This window comes from Toxorhynchites rutilus, chromosome 1, assembly GCF_029784135.1.
Source record: "Toxorhynchites rutilus septentrionalis strain SRP chromosome 1, ASM2978413v1, whole genome shotgun sequence".
In the NCBI taxonomy this organism is placed as follows: Eukaryota; Metazoa; Arthropoda; class Insecta; order Diptera; family Culicidae; genus Toxorhynchites; species Toxorhynchites rutilus.
In genome coordinates, this window is record NC_073744.1 from 89,792,401 (window position 1) to 89,809,420 (window position 17,020).

The 17,020-nt window shown below is 42.0% G+C and overlaps 1 protein-coding gene across 3 annotated transcripts in view; it reads left to right on the plus strand.

The window, feature by feature from the left end:
• The first annotated feature begins 1,406 nt into the window (after positions 1–1,406).
• LOC129766539 (NAD(P) transhydrogenase, mitochondrial-like) overlaps positions 1,407–17,020 on the plus strand; it is a 42,289-nt gene continuing 26,675 nt past the window's right edge. The window contains exons 1-3 of one of the 3 annotated variants that reach the window (XM_055767115.1): positions 1,407–1,575; positions 2,036–2,136; positions 2,195–2,306. In XM_055767115.1, the coding sequence (XP_055623090.1) occupies positions 2,046–2,136; positions 2,195–2,306 (203 nt within the window). In that variant the 5' untranslated portion in view covers positions 1,407–1,575; positions 2,036–2,045. Of the gene's footprint in view, positions 1,576–1,628; positions 1,769–2,035; positions 2,137–2,194; positions 2,307–17,020 lie in introns of those variants that run through there. The other 2 variants (XM_055767120.1, XM_055767123.1) reach the window with 2 other exon arrangements.

The following is a 17,020-nucleotide window of genomic DNA, read 5'->3' on the forward strand; positions in this document are numbered from 1 at the left end:
TATGCCGAAACGGGCCATTATGCCAAAAGATCACAGGAGAATGGATAATGGATCGGCTGGTGATAAACATTGCCGCGTAGATCGCCAACCTTCCCAACATACCCCAGCTGCGGCCTATAGAAAACTTTTAAGCGAATGGCCAAAATAGAGAGATAACTGACTACCAAAGCCACGAAAAGGTAAAAGAACATGTCGACATACATCTTTTCATCAGCCATGATAGAGGTTCCGGCCAACATTTGCTCCATTTGCGATACTTCATCAAACAACCCTGCCTCTTCCTGTCCAGCATACACTAGTTCTTCCGGCTTATTTAACACGTTAAGCCCTGACCGAGCTAGAGGACCAAAAATGAACTTTTCGTTTGACTCACGTTGGTCTCTGCGGATCAATAGGGAACTTTTATAAAAATCATTATAAATCTTTATAAAAATCTATTTTCCGATTTTGTTGCTGTCGTTTCCTGTTGACACTCTCTGAAAAGAGTCCACTGTCGCTGCGATGAAACCAGCTCAACGTATTAATCGTTGAATGCATTGGAAGCGCATTGAACAGTCTGACAAATAAAAGTTTAATTTTGAGGTTCATACATTTAAGAAAATCAACATGATCAAATTGTAATACTAAAATATATTGATATCGCGGGACATTTTCGTTCCTTTTTCCAAATGGGGAACGTTTCGCGGGACGTAATCCTACGCGGGACATTTTGTTGAAATGCGGGACTGTCCCGCGTAACGCGGAACGTCTGGTCAGTTTAGTCTAATGTCCTCATATTTCATAGCGATAAGAACACGTTAAAGAATCTTGCTAATTATATACAGTACTGATGTGTGTCAAACAGCAAATATTGTAATATAATCTGGTATGATCTGGTTTACATACACGCAGTTGACTTAGACTATAACTGTTTGTAGCACTTTTATATTGTCGACGTTGGCAGCACATGTAACGGTGCTAAGAGTAACACAATTGCATATTGTTTTCTCCAGAGTAATACTGAGAGTCAAGTTATAGGTTTTTTTTTTAATATTTCCCTGGATGAATGGTCCGGGAGTCTAGCGTATTGTATATGTATTTCGAATGCCACATGCATGAAAACTGTGAAGCATCTGGCGTAGAATTCGCAACATTATCTGTTTGCTGCACACATGTTTGTTCCGCTTGCAAATGCTATACACAATTTCTGCGTCACATCGAGAGAAAATCATCCCGGTTGATATTAGTGAGATGGTGGTGTTCGCTATTATCAGTATCAACCGCAGAGACAAACAGAACATAAACAAACTCACTTGTAAGCAAAACATTGAGAGAGAGAGATCCCAAACGTTTACAAACACCCATTTAATGTTCCAACTTGGGCCGGCTTTTGCGAATCTTTCAGGTCTGCCCAGAGACCAGCGGCTCAGTCGAGTACAGTGACTCTGCGAAGACGCTTGCCAGTTGCATTTATTTGGCGCATTGTACATATTCGTTCAGTTTCTTATTCTTACTTTCGTTGTTATTTTTATATTTTTTCCGTGTTTTTGAACTCACAAATAAACGAATAACGTTTACCGGTTCATCTACCGTGAGGTACGTTATTCATTCACGGTTTTAATCGGTTTAATTTGTCGTAGTGAGTTTTACACATGTACGAAGAAAACTTGATCCTGAATGGAAACGTAGTGAGATGCATTTGATGAGATCTCCGATAAAAATAAATGTGTAAATGTATTCAAGTGTAACGCAACAAGTAACAAATAATGTTTTCGCCTGTGTAACGAATGTACGTTTGTTGATAGGAGCAATTATACTGTGAGAATTGCTGGCGTTGTTTTAAAAATCATCTTTTATATACTTTCATTTTAAAAATTAAGAAACGTTGAAAGTATTTTAGGCCTTTTAGATGCTACTGATAAGATGCCACCTAACATTGTATGAATTTTTTACTAGCTTTCCTTTTAGAGCATTATTACGGAAAACATTTTTTGGTTTTTATTCTGATTTCAACCATACACTTTGTTGTGTTTAATGCACTTTTTGATATATTCAGTTGATGCAAGATGACGCGTGGTATCTTACGCTTGTGCGCTTACGGTGGCGACGTCGCTGTACAGATTCATAAACCAGCGCAACCATTACGTTTATTTTCTGGTATGAAACGAATAGTACAAACAATTATACAATACAATACAATAATTGAAAATTGTAGGTAACGCGAGGTATCTTCAGAAAGATGGCAAACCGGCTGCTGTCGCCACAGGAATTCCATATGAAAAACTGTTTATTGGAGTTCCAAAAGAAAGATGGGCAAACGAACGACGGTAGGTTCTAGCTTAATTTGATCGATCATTGAACTCCTTGGTATAGAGTACGATTTATTTAACCTTTGAAAAGTATATCACATTTGAGACTATCAATACAGTCTAACTAGAAAATACACACATCAATACTGTTATATAGCCATTCCATGTCAAACCGATATAGTGGTTTTCAGATTTCCATGAAAAGTGGTAGTTTAGTTCTCTATCGCAAAACATTAGACCCGTATTTTTTTAAATTTTTTTATAAGGGTACCCATTTCCATTTTAGGGTGGTCCGAAAAATAAATGTTCTTCTTCCCAAAAATGTTTTTTTTTCAAAAATTCATAACTTTTGAACCACTGAACCGATTTAGATGATCAACATATCAAATTGAAGCCAATGAGCCTTTGTTAAAAAATATTGATCTCGCGAAAACAATCGATTTTATTTTCGAACCATTTTTATTGTTTTCTATTGTTTGCATCTGAGAACCACTATATCGGTTTGGCATAGAATAGCTGTACACCCATACCTCGCTCTACGGCCTAGTTGCGTTCCACGAAACTTGGCCGCAAAGCGAAAAGCCGTTTAAGGAATCAATTGTTCTAATACAAATTCATACAAATTCATTTGGATCGGTTCCATATTTATGAAATATGTAACATGGTTTAACAATCAAAATGCATTTATTCTTTTTATTTCGCTTAAATCAAAAATACACACATAACAAGTTCATACATTTATTTACACGATAAAACACCCAAAACAATGTTTATCGTGTAAATCAACATTTGGCTCGAAGTTCCATATGAAAAATCAAGATGATCATTTTCATTGGAACCCTAAACCATACGTTTTGCCTCCTACTCCGAAAAAAGACTCAAAAGTCTTTGGGGATTAGATTTCGACGTTCCATGCAATTATAAGACATTTGGCATCAAAAATAAATTCGAAAACACAATATTCGTAGACATCGAAAAAAAGTTTTTTGCCGTTATAGCGAATCGTTTTAGGCCGTAAATTGAAAACGTGCCTTAATTGAAGAGGACCGTTATAGCGAAATGCCGTATAAAGTGCGCTACACATACAGCGTCACCGTCACCGTCCCGTCAACTATTCTCTAGGACTTATTTTGCCGACGTCAAAGTTGCCGGTATGGTGTATGTGAATGCTATCATACGATTTTCACGGGAGAATATTTGACATTTCATTCCTTTACGTTTACTTCACGATGACGGGACGGTGTATGTGTAGCGCACTTAAAAAGCGACCGTATAGCGAGGTATGGGTGTAAATACAACGTAAGAGGTGACAAAACTTCTACATTGTTTATTCTTTTGTGGGTTGTTTTGTAGGTTGTATGTAAGTTGGAATTATTGATTCGCTTTCGAACATGTCGAAAAAAGATACTTCTGAGGTCTGTATTTCTGTTTTATCACACTCATTAAACATCGGTAGGAAATATAGCAAAGAAGGCCGTACTATGCTATTCATTGCATTGCACGATTATTTTAGACATTTAATATGCGTTTGAAAGACAATTTTCTGCATGACTTGGGGGTTCGGGTTCGATTCCCGTTCTATTCGGGGAATTTTTCGACAAGAGATTTCCTCCGACTTGCACTGTGCTCACGCATATTCTAGAGCTTGCCACTCAGAGTGCATTCAAGGCGTGTTATTTGACATAGAAATCTCAAATAAGTACAGGGTTTTCCATTTCGGGCTTCCGAAAGTATACAGCCCTGCGCTGACAACCGTTTGACATAGTTGTCAACCAAAGCGTCATATCGTTAGTTGAATGTCTGCCATTTTACAATATGGATCGTTTTAGCATGGCACAAATTGTTAATTTTGTTAAATTATACTATAAAAATGATGAAAAACCGGCAATTGTTTTTCGAGCAATACGGACGGATTTTGGTCGTCATGAACGGCCTACAGAGCACACAATCGCTAATGTAGTGCGTAAATTCGAACAAACTGGATCCGTAGCGGATATTGTGAAACCTGTGCATCATCGTAATGTGCGTTCGGCCGAAAATATTGCTGCTGTTGCTGCCAGTGTGGAGGATGACCCGAATGTTCACACGTGATTGTTGAGAGGCCATTGCATCCACCAAAAGTCACTGTTTGGTGCGCATTATGGTCTGGTGGAGTCATCGGGCCGTATTTCTTTGAAAATGAGGACGGCGAGACGGTAACTGTGAGTGGTGAGCGCTATGGCCGCATGTTAACCAATTTTTTTTGCCACAAATTGAAGATATGGATACGGATGACATGTGGTTTCAGTAGAACGGCGCCACGTGCCACACAACACGACCGAACATGGCCATATTGCGAACGAAATTTGAGAGACGCATAATTTCGCGTTTTGGTGATGCCAATTGGCCGTCCAGATCATGCGATTTGAACCCGCTAGACTTTTTTTTGTGGGGTTATGCGATAGACCGTGTCTATGCCAACTCTCCGCAAACTCTTGAACATTTGAAAGACACCATTCGTGAAGTTATGACCGAGATACCGCCCCATATGTGCCGAAAAGTCATCGAAAATTACCTGTTCCGGATCAAGGTGTGCGAGGAAGCCCTAGGTGGACATTTGAATGATGTTGTATTTCACACATAATGGCATAAACCAAACTTTAATTTGAAATCAAAGTTTCATCGAATTTCGAATTCTATGTGTGTTTTATTTCAATTTACTTTCGGAATTTAAAGTTGGAAAACCCTGTACTAATAAAAATGACGCAATCAATACTTTGTTGAGATGGCGAAGTTCCTTTAGGAACATTAGTGCCATTTAATAACAAGAAGAAGAAGATGTTGGGTATCAGAAAACAAATTGTAGAGCGGTTAGAGAGCGTCAAGAGAGCACAATTTTTTAGAATCAAATTAATAATAACACATTAAAAATGATTACCTTCTAGGTTTTTCACTTCCAACGTGTTATTAAAATCCACTAATTTAGATGTTCCACTACTATACCCTGTACTAAATTTTCTCATCTTTCAAATGAAAGTAACAGAATCGTCTTCCGTAGCGTACTTTGAAATTCGAACATATGCGTATAAGGATTTTTTTCATCAAATTTGATCGTCTATCACCTTCTTAGAGAATTTGGATAAATTTATTTTTTCGTGTGAGAAAGGTGTTTTCTGACTTTTAGGGGATGAATCAAAAATTCTTCTTTTGTATTAAAAAAAACCAAAAATACATGCATAAAAAAACGAATAAAAAAAATTTTTTTGGCTCGATCAGTTAGTCTTTCCTGAAAATATATTACAGCTGTAAAAAAAGCTGGAATTTGTTTTCGTTATTATTGATTGTATTGGAAACGTTTGTTTGAGAAACCCCATAAGTCCATTTGACGCACTTGTGAGAAAACGACATAAAAATGTTTTTTTTTCAAAATTTTGACCTGGTCCTCCAATTTGTTGGTATGAGGTTCGATTATTAGACCCAAAACGGGACAGTACCGTTTTTCGACCATTTTGGATTGTCCCGTATTTTTATCATTTTGTACCGTATTTTGAGTAAAAATAAAAATAATTATAACAATGCCCTTTTTTTTTCCAAAATATATTTTTTATTAAGGCACATGTGGCGTTAGCCTGACGGGGCCGGGAGTCCAATATTTTGACAATTTTTGTCTTACAACTATGTTAGTAATATGTAACCGATTACTCGCGGTTGGCTCGAGGTTAGTATTACAAGTGTTCTCATAATTGGTATGTTGCAGTCTTCGATGCTCTATACGTGTGCCCGACACGGGCTACTTCCTATTGGGATGCAGCTGACCATTAATCAGCAACGCTCCCTAGTCTGTACCCCATATCTAGCGTGGTGCGTCTTTCTCGACTCGAGGAATCCAGGATAGAATGGTCACTAGCCGGCGCAATCATCAGTTCGTGTAGAGTTGTCATGAGCGGTACAACCTTTGGCTCTTGTTGAATGATCAGTGGACTGCACAACCTTCGGCCCGTGCATCTGTAAAGAGTGTGTGTATGTATTGCCGCGACTATGTAAAAGTTTATCGATCGGATAGGAGGGATATGAAACGGGGACACAACGAAGGAAACATCATTAAACGTTGACATCGGCGTTTCTGAGGAACAGGTATAGATGAAGCAGAAGATCAGGATCCCGGCTACCTAAGATATCCCGGACGGGGATATCCGATTTTCTGCCTTGTGCTCTCAGTGCTCTAGAGAGCTGAGAGCGAGCAGCATGGAACCGGATACACGACCAGACGACATGCTGTCGTGGTAGCCATCGCCACAATCACAAAGATTGTTTGCTGCGAGCCCAATGCGATAGAGATGCGCGTTTAGGTTGTTGTGATTGGACATAAGCCGAGATATCACGCGAATGAAATCACGACCTACATTCAATCCCTTGAACCATGCACTCGTCGAGACCTTAGGGATAATCGTGTGTAACCAACGACCGAACTCATCTTCACTCCACATGCGCTGCCAACTAACGAGTGTGTCCTGACGAGGAATGTGAAAAAATTCATTATAGGCAATTTGCCTTTCAAAAAGTGTGCCTTCTGAAGCGCCCACCTTAGCTAGCGAGTCCGCTTTCTCATTCCCCGGAATCGAGCAATGAGAGGGAACCCATGCTAAGGTAATCTTGAATAATTTTTCGACCAAAACACTCAATAGATGTCTTATTTTTGTTAGGAAATAAGATGAGCGTTTATCAACCTTCATTGAGCGGATTGCCTCTATTGAGCTGAGACTGTTTGAAAAAATAAAATAATGGTCGATGGGCAGTGTTTCAATGATCCCTAGAGCATAGTATATCGCACCCATTTCTGCGAGATACACGGAACAAGGATCTTTGAGTTTGAAAGAGGCACTGGAATTTTCATTGAAGATGCCGAAGCCAGTGGACCCGTTTATGTATGAACCGTCAGTAAAGAACATTTTATCAGATCCAACTTTCCCATATTTTTCCGAAAATATCGACGGAATAACATTGGAGCGTAGGTGATCTGGTATTCCATGGATTTTTTGTCGCATGGACAGATCAAAAATGACAGAGGAATTGCAAAAGTATGGGAAGCAAACTTGGTTGGAGATGCCTGGTGAAGGGTGCACGTCGTGGGTAAGGTACTCATGGTATAAAGACATAAAACTTGACTGAGGAGTCAGTTGGAGTAGATTTTCGAAGTTATCAATCACCAATGGATTCATGATCTTGCAACGGATGAGAAATCTGTAGGATAATTCTGTGAACCGAAGAGTAAGCGGGGGTACTCCTGCCAAAACTTCGAGACTCATCGTATGTGTCGAATGCAAACACCCCATGGCTATACGCAAGCAACGATATTGTATTCTCTCCAGCTTGAGAATATGAATCCTGGCAGCTGATCGGAAGCAAAAACTGCCATATTCTAACACTGATAATATCGTTGTTTTGTACAACTGAATGAGGTCTCCTGGATGGGCGCCCCACCATGTTCCGGTTATTGTTTGGAGAAAATTGATTCTTTGCTGGCATTTCTGTTTCAAATACGCAATGTGTATTCCCCAGGTACATTTAGAGTCAAAATATACTCCAAGGTATTTGAAAAACATCGAGTGCCTGATCGTTTTGCCGGATAGGTGAAGCTGGAATTGGGCGGGTTCGTGCTTCCTAGAAAAAACGACCATTTCGGTTTTCTCCGTAGAGAATTCGATACCCAGCTTGAGAGCCCACGTGAACAGGTTGTTCAGGGTATCTTGCAAGGATTTTTGCAGAACGGCGGGATTAGTACCCGTGATGGAAATAACTCCATCGTCTGCAAGTTGTCTCAACGTGCAATCTCTAGTTAGACAATCATCTATATCATTGACGTAAAAACTGTACAATAGGGGGCTTAGGCAGGAGCCTTGTGGCAGGCCCATAAAACTGTATCGAGAAGATTTCAAGCAGCCATGATTGAAAAACATGTGCTTTTCTGAGAGTAAATTGTACAGAAAATTATTCAGAATTGGCGAAAGTCCACGATTATGAAGTTTCTCTGAGAGAATTTCCATAGAAACTGAATCAAATGCCCCTTTGATATCGAGAAAAACGGAAGCCATTTGTTCTTTGCGAGCAAATGCGATTTGGAAATTGTTCGTTTCAACCCACTTGTCCAAACGAAGTAGAATCATTTTCTCTAACAATTTACGAATACAGGATAACATTGCAATCGGCCTATACGAATTGTGATCGCAAGCCGGCTTGTTGGGTTTTCGTATGGCTATCACTCTCACTTGTCTCCAGTCATGCGGGACAATATTCAGCTCCAGAAACTTGTTGAACAAGTTCAGCAAACGCTGTTTCGCCATGTCGGGAAGATTCTTCAACAAGTTGAATTTAATCTTGTCCGACCCCGGAGCTGAATTGTTACATGAGAGGAGGGCAATTGAGAATTCTACCATTGAAAAATTCTCATAATCGCATTGGAGCGGAATGTCGCGTACGACGTTTTGTGCAGGAACGGAATCGGGACAAACCTTTCTTGCAAATTTGAAAATCCAACGGTCAGAGTATTCCTCACTTTCATTTGTATGGTTCCAGCCACGCATTCTCCTAGCCGTATTCCAAAGAGTGCTCATAGCTGTCTCCCTTGACAAACCATTGACGAATTTCCGCCAATATCCACGCTTTTTTGCTTTAATCAGACCTTTTAGTTTGGCTTCTAGAGCTTGGTACTTTCGAAACCATTCCACTAATCCAGTTTTCCTGAATTTTTTGATAGCGGATGATTTTTCAAGGTAGACCTTTGAACACTCCTTGTCCCACCAAAGTGATGGAGGACGACGTCGGAAAGTGGTAGCAGGAACACGTTTCTTTTGAGCTTGAAGTGCGCTTTCGTAAATCAAACTCGATATAAAGTTATACTATTCGAGTGGAGGAAGTTCATGCATTGTAACAAGTGCTTCAGATATCATTTCTGCAAATTTTCTCCAGTCAATATTTTTGGTGAGGTCATACGGAATATCGACTGACTCACGAGAACCTGATTCATTGGCGATCGATAAAATTATTGGCAGGTGATCACTAACGTGGGGATCTTGGATTACCTTCCACGTGCAATCCAGGGATAATGAAGAAGAGCAAAGTGATATGTCTAGCATACTTGCCCGTGCAGGAGGGTTGGCTATCCTAGTTGCTTCCCCTGTATTTAAAACTGTCATGTTGAAGTTGTCGCACAGATCATAAATCAACGTGGCACGGCTGTCATCATAGTGTGACCCCCATGCTGTTCCATGGGAGTTGAGGTCACCTAAGATTAGCCGCGGCTCCGGCAATGCCGCGATGATATCAAAAAACTGATGGCGGCCGACCATGGTTCTTGGAGGAATATATATCGAGGCAATGCAGAAGTCTTTGCCATTGATTTGTGTCTGGCAAGCGACAACTTCAATGCCTGTCATCGATGGGAGAGTGGCTCTATAGAAGGAGTGACATTTTTTGATCCCCAATAGTACTCCACCAAACGAGTCATTTCGATCGAGGCGAATAATGTTGAAATCGTGGAAATTCAGCTCGTCGGCTGAAGAAAGCCATGTTTCACAGAGGGAAAATACATCACAGTTAGAACTATGAACTAAAAATTTAAATTGATCTAGTTTAGGGATGATGCTTCTGCAATTCCACTGTATTACAGTGGTCAAATCCTTGACCTCTTGCACTGAATCAGGCATCGAGGGAAATGAACGCTGCTAAAAAACCACATTTTTCTTTCAAAAATGTTCTCACAATCGGAAGCAAACATAATACTATGCTTTTAAGAGGGTCATTTATATTTAGAGCATTTAAAATGTTGTCCACCAGGTCAGAAAGCGCAAGCAAACCAGATTGTGGCTGTTGCCTCGACCGCGAAAATGGAACAGACCGGGTGGGTGCTGCTCCGGGAAGTGCTGAGGACCCCTGGTGCGTGGAAGAACAGCTTAAACCAGGAGGTACTTGCTTCGGTCTATTCTCAGCACGTTCAATTCGAGTTTTCATTCCAACTTGGGAAGTTTCGGTCGCCTTTCTGGGGAGTGAAGGAAAAGAAGTAATTTTTCTTTTCCTGACTGCACCCTGCGATGTACCGGAACATCCTGCATTGGGAGCGTCAGCAACAGGCTCGTCGTTCTGCAGAATGGAGTAGGGATTGTCCTGAGTCGTTGGAACGGAACTCTTAAGCATTTCTGCATAAGTCCGCTTGGAACGTTCCTTTAAGGAACGCTTGATTTTTTCCCCTCGTTGTTTGTACACCGGGCATTGAATAATATCATGAGGAGTCCCGCCGCAATGAAGACACTTGTGCTCTTTCGCGCAAGGATTCTCATCATGGCTCTCTCCACAATCTGCGCAACGTTTTTTATTGCAACAATAGGCGGCCGTGTGACCGAGTTGCATACATTTGTTGCATTTCATTACCCGGGGTACAAACAACCGAACAGGTAAACGAAGTGCACCTATTGCAACGTAGTTTGGAAGGGCGGAACCCTCAAAAGTCACACGAAAAGAGTTTGTCCGATTGAGAACCCTTTTGTCATTTTTTTGTGACACAGATTTCAGTCGATCACATGCAAGAATCACAGTTTTTAGTGAAGAGTTCTTGAAGCGACCGACACCATCGATAATCTCTTTTCGAGTCAAACCCTTTTCGGTTATTACGCCGTCTATTTCGACGTTGCAACAGGGCACGTATACGCGATACTCAATCGCAAAGAGGTCGCAGCGTGTGATTTCGTTCGCTTGGGTCCTGCTTGAGACGACAACTCGTAGTTTGTCTGACCCCATCCGTGTAATCTCGGTAACTTCGGAAAACTTCTGAGTAAGTTCCTTCGAGATACGAATGACATTGAGAGGTTTCGATTTTCGTCTAAAGTATACAATGAATGGGCCTTTGGAGCCTCTAGGGTATTCTTTTGGACGAAAATCCTGTTTTTCTTCAATGTCCTCATCTTCGGGACTTCCAACTTCATATACAGAAGTTTCTTCCTCAATTTCTGCTTCATCTTCCTGCTCTTCAGGAGGAGGATCGGTATCGGAAATATTCAATGGCGTCGATGGGGGATCCTTCCCGCCCTAAGCCATATCAAAAAAGACGGGTGGGTAATGTCGGGGACATAACCGGAGTGACGTAGGACTATACAAAGGGGACAGCTTTTGTTAAATATATATTTTAAATATATTGATGGTTCTGAAAAGAACCTTTGGTGTTGTGTTTTTGTTATCACTCGATATTCCCATCTTGTTCGGCTAAACCTTCCTGTTTAGCGATTTGTTGTCACTCGCCACAGCTTTCACAGTTGGAAAATTTCTTCCCATCCAGCTTGTGACATATTTTACAGTAAATTACATTCAATGGCACGTCGCATTACCACCACTCAGTGCCGGATTGGAGGTAATTTTAACCTGTAATTAAACATTTGCGATGACAGTGGTACAGTGTCGACTTTCAATGTGGGGTCATAATTTGGATCTCTATGTTTACAAAAATGTCCAACTAAATAAGTCGCATTACATGTCCGTCCAATTAGCTAAATGTCGAACTAATTGTAGATTACTGTACTTTAAATCTGGAAACAATTTAAGAATTGGTGAAAATTGAATAATCAGGAAAGTCCCCAACTATCAATAAGCTCAGAACAACTGCCAAATTCACATACTCATCAGATCCTGGCAAACAAATTATGAAAACATCAATTTGTGTTTTATTATTATTTTGGATAATGTTTTAGAAAGCATTGAACTTTATTTCCTAAACTCTTTTTTGGAAGGTTTAATGGCCCTGAAAAGCGCCTTGTTTTATGGAATGGTTCCAATTTAGAAAACTTAGTACTCGTGGTTTTGAAAAAAAAAACCATTTCGAACGCCCTCGATGCCGCCTTGTTCTGGATTTGCCACCAAAGCAGTTTGTATAAAGAACAAACTTTTTTCTTCTGCTACCTGATGCCGTTTTGCGATTGCGTTTGCCACTCGCCATTCGCTGCAACTGCCTGTTGTCTTGATGTCCGCCGAACCGAATGTGTTCTGTTCCGAATGCAGGTTTTCTTATCGTCGCGAGCAGCTTTGCCAGCTAACTCGATCACTCCGGCGGCCGAAACTATATAACGCCGGCTAGGTGGACTGGTACACAGGTACTAACGCGCTCGACCTAGCTACCTTTTCCGGTGCAATTGGCGGATACACCTACGGGAAATTGCAGACCACCACGGTTCGAGCGGGATTTTGCCTTTCCCTTCTCTTTTCCTCCTTTGTTGAGTACACGATGCCGATGCCGTACAACCACACGGGTTTACGGTTTGAAAGAAAATAAGATATTTTTTTGGGGTCCGCGTGTTTTATACTCTAGCGGTACACACTCACAGGATAGAGACAAATCGGCAGACTCAGCCAGAGGGGCGAGTCCAACGAGACGAACGAATGAGCGTTAAAAGGGAGCGATGGCAAAAAAATACATTCATTACGATTTGTTCGCTCGTTGGATTCACATACAGGCTAAAAAAGGTCCTTTTCAGGATCACAAAAAGTCTAAAGAGTTTATTGTTTTGTTATCACTCGATATCCCCATCTTGTTCGGCTAAACCTTTCTGTTTAGCGATTGCATTTGCCACTTGCCACAGCTTTCACAGTTGGATAATTTCTTCCCATCCAGCTTGTGACATATTTTACAGTAAATTACATTCAATGGCACGTCGCATTACCACCACTCAGTGCCGGATTGGAGGTAATTTTAACCTGTAATTGAACATTTGCGATGACAGTGGTACAGTGTCGACTTTCAATGTGGGGTCATAATTTGGATCTCTATGTTTACAAAAATGTCCAACTAAATAAGTCGCATTACATGTCCGTTCAATTAGCTAAATGTCGAACTAATTGTAGATTACTGTACTTTAAATCTGGAAACAATTTAAGAATTGGTGAAAATTGAATAATCAGGAAAGTCCCCAACTATCAATAAGCTCAGAACAACTGCCAAATTCACATACTCATCAGATCCTGGCAAACAAATTATGAAAACATCAATTTGTGTTTTATTATTATTTTGGATAATGTTTTAGAAAGCATTGAACTTTATTTCCTAAACTCTTTTTTGGAAGGTTTAATGGCCCTGAAAAGCGCCTTGTTTTATGGAATGTTTCCAATTTAGAAAACTTAGTTCTCGTGGTTTTGAAAAAAACCATTTCGAACGCCCTCGAAGCCGCCTTGTTCTGGATTTGCCACCAAAGCAGTTTGTATGAAGAACAAACTTTTTTCTTCTGCTACCTGATTCTGTTTTGCGATTGTGTTTGCCACTCGCTGCAACTGCCTGTTGTCTTGATGTCCACCGAACCGAATGTGTTCTGTTCCGAATGCAGGTTTTCTTATCGTCGCGAGCAGCTTTGCCAGCTAACTCGATCACTTCGGCGGTCGAAGCTATATAACGCCGGCTAGGTGGACTGGTACACTGGTACTAACGCGCTCGGACTAGCTACCCTTGCGGGGAACTCCAGATCAACACGAGCGGGAACTCCAGATCAAGGTTCGAGCGGGATTTTGCCTTTCCCTTCACTTTTCCTCCTTTGCCATATCCAACCATGGCTGCTTGTGTTGGTTTGTTGATGTGAGGTGATGCGAAACGATGTGGTGTACGGTTCGGATGAGAATGATCGTTACGGCAGCGGAGAGGGGATTTTTAAGCTGACTGGCTGGCTCGAGAATTACGCATGTGTGAGACTGCGACCAATGTTTCCCTCATTTTTTCTTTTTCCTTTCCAATCGTGCTTCATTCTATTTCGCTGCTGCTCTGGTTGCCCGTTTTGGTCGGTACGATTTGAGGAGCACAAAATGGACCAATCAAAAATGGGCACATAGTGTATTTGGACAATGCTTGATATTTCACAATTATTCAATTATTTATCTCAAGAAAAATGAAATGTTATTCGTTATGATAGATGCGTAGATATATTTCCTATCAATTGATGCAAAAACCTTTGCGATCTATTGAGAAATGCTCGAGTTATAAGCGTTCCAAATCTTGCATTTTTTCCTACCTGTTCAGTGCCTAGATTTCCATTTCACCCCCTATATCTTCCGGTTAGACGTAGTCCTACGTCAAAAATCGGTCAACTGTTCGATATGAACAGAATATAATGATAATCAAAATAAATAAGTGAAAAAAATTTTTTTTATAAGGTTATGATGCGAATATTAAATTCAATTTATTTTATGTTAAATAAAATGATAAAATGAAAAAAAAAATTCCAATAAAAGTTCAACGGTATATAAGAAATAATGATCACCCCTAATGCCAACGTTTGCCGATTTGGTTAACACAAAGTTGAACAATGGTGTAAATCGTGCACAGAAGGTAGAAGGAATGATAGGGAAACAAAAGAAAAATAAATTTCTACTTGCCGCGGCTGTGTGGCGTGTGTGATGAATGTGTCTGATTTGGATCCTCAGCGCGCACCACTTTAAACTTCGCTCCACTCGCAAGCGCAACCGGTGAAAAAGAACACTATTATTCGATGTGAAAAAAACACGTTGGATCGATTAAAAACTTGTCCGATCTGCTTGCGAGTTGTCGAACCCTTTTTTTTTTTTGGCAGACTTATCTCACTTCTTAACTAGGCGAACCTAGCCAGAATTTTCACCTGCCCCCGGGCTTCTGAATGCCAAAGGGGGACTAGGCTCTGCGGAATGCACGTATCTGCATGCTCGTGCTGTTTCAGTCCTGACCGAGAAATTGTCGGACAATCGCGCAGGTGCTAAGGATGACCGACTTTTGGATGCCGGCCAATTCCTTCTCCATATTCAACACCTTTAGCGCTTCCAGAAGTGTCTTCGGGACAATTCCAGTTCCAGAGAGAACGACTGGAACAATTCTTGGGACCTCCCTTAGCCCCCACAGTTCCTTGAGCTCCACGGCCAATGGTCGGTACTTGCAGATTTTGCGACCGTGGGTCTCCTCCAGATTCTGGTTCAGTGGAATAGCGACATCGATGATGGTGACTTTGCGGTCGCTCTTGTCATAAACCATTATATCTGGGCGGTTGTGGTGGATCGAGAGGTCGGTCAGAACAGTGCGATCCCAGTACAGCTTGAAACGGTAATTTTCCAGGACAGGTGCAGGCAGGTACCGGTAGTTTGGTACGTTGTCTTCCAGTAGAGCACATTGGAGCGCCAGTTGTCGATGAACAATACGGGCCACGTTGTTGTGGCGCTCGGTGTAGGCTGCGTTGGCCAAAACGGGACAGCCTCCCATAATGTGCTCTATGTTTTCACCTGGGTGATGGCACATCCGGCAAATGTCATCAACGTCTTGATGCCAGACGTACCGCCTGCAGTTTCTCGTCGGCATTATCCTGTCCTGGATGGCTATCATGTCGGCTTCTACTACTGAAGAGAGTTCACCACGCGTTAGCCACAGATTAGATGCGGCCTTGTCGACGTGTGGCCGGTCCAGTTGGTGGGGGTGGGCACCATGCACTGCCTTCTGCTTCCAAGCTGCAATCTTCTCCTCCACTGTCTGCAGATTGCAGTTGAGTTGGTACTCCGCTTGCGCCAAGTGCAGAGCGCTGTATCCTCTGTCGGCGGCGCAGACAGCCCGGTATAGCGCGTTTTGGTTGGCGCGTTCTGCGAAGTACTCGCGCAGTTGTTGTACCTGGGCAACACACAGTGCAGATATGTCGACTATTCCAAGTCCCCCTTCTTTGCGTGGCAGTGAAACTCTCTCCAGTGCCGATTGAGGATGGTGCATTCCGGCCTCTTTGAATGCTTTCCTCATCCTCCTCTCAAGGTCCTCTAGGTCAGTTTTGCTCCATTTGACTACACCAAAACTGAAGGTCAGCAGGGGAACCGCGAATGTGTTGATCGCGCGTACCTTGTTCCCCGCGTTGAGGAAAGTCCTCAGGACACAGTTCACTCAACTCAAGAACTTGTCTCGCAGCTCCGTCTTGATGTCGGAGTGGCGAATCCCGGTGAGCTGTCGGAATCCAAGATATTTATAGGATTCGCCACGAACCATGTCTCTTATGAACTCGCCGTCATAGACCTCGTAACCTCCGGATTCGGTAAGTTGCCCTTTCAGCAGATGGACACAGCGGCACTTGTCGAGGCCGAACTCCATGCAGATGTCCCTGCTTATGTCTTCGACAACCCGGATAGCTACACCTAGACGCTGACGTGAATCAGCGTAGACCTTGAGATCATCCATGTAGAAGGTATGGGTCACTTCTTCGTGGGCGCCGTCGCCATACCTTATTTTATAGCCATGACCGTTTCTATTGAGCGTCCTACTGAGGGGGTTCAGTGCCAGACAAAACCAAAGCGGGCTGAAAGAGTCGCCTTGGAATATCCCCCTCTTTATCTGCAGCGTTCTAGACTGCAACACATTTTCCCCATCACTAAGGTGCAGAGACGTGCTCCACTGCCTCATCGCATGCTGCAGGAACCTAACGACGACGGGATCAATTTTGTAGAGCTCCAATACCCGGACGAGAAACGAGTGAGGTATGGAGTCATAAGCCTTCCTGTAACCGATGTAGGCCATACTTAGGTTCCGCTGGTTATATACCGCCTGGCCGACTATGGCTGCGTCGATGATGGCCTGGTCTTTGCAGCCATGCGTATTTTTCCTGCATCCTTTCTGCTCTTCTGCGATGATGTGATGCTGTTCGCAGTGAGCAGAAACTTTGGCGGTAATTATGCTGCTCAGTAATTTGTACAGACTCGATAGGCACGTTATCGGTCTGTACTTTGATGGGTTCAAT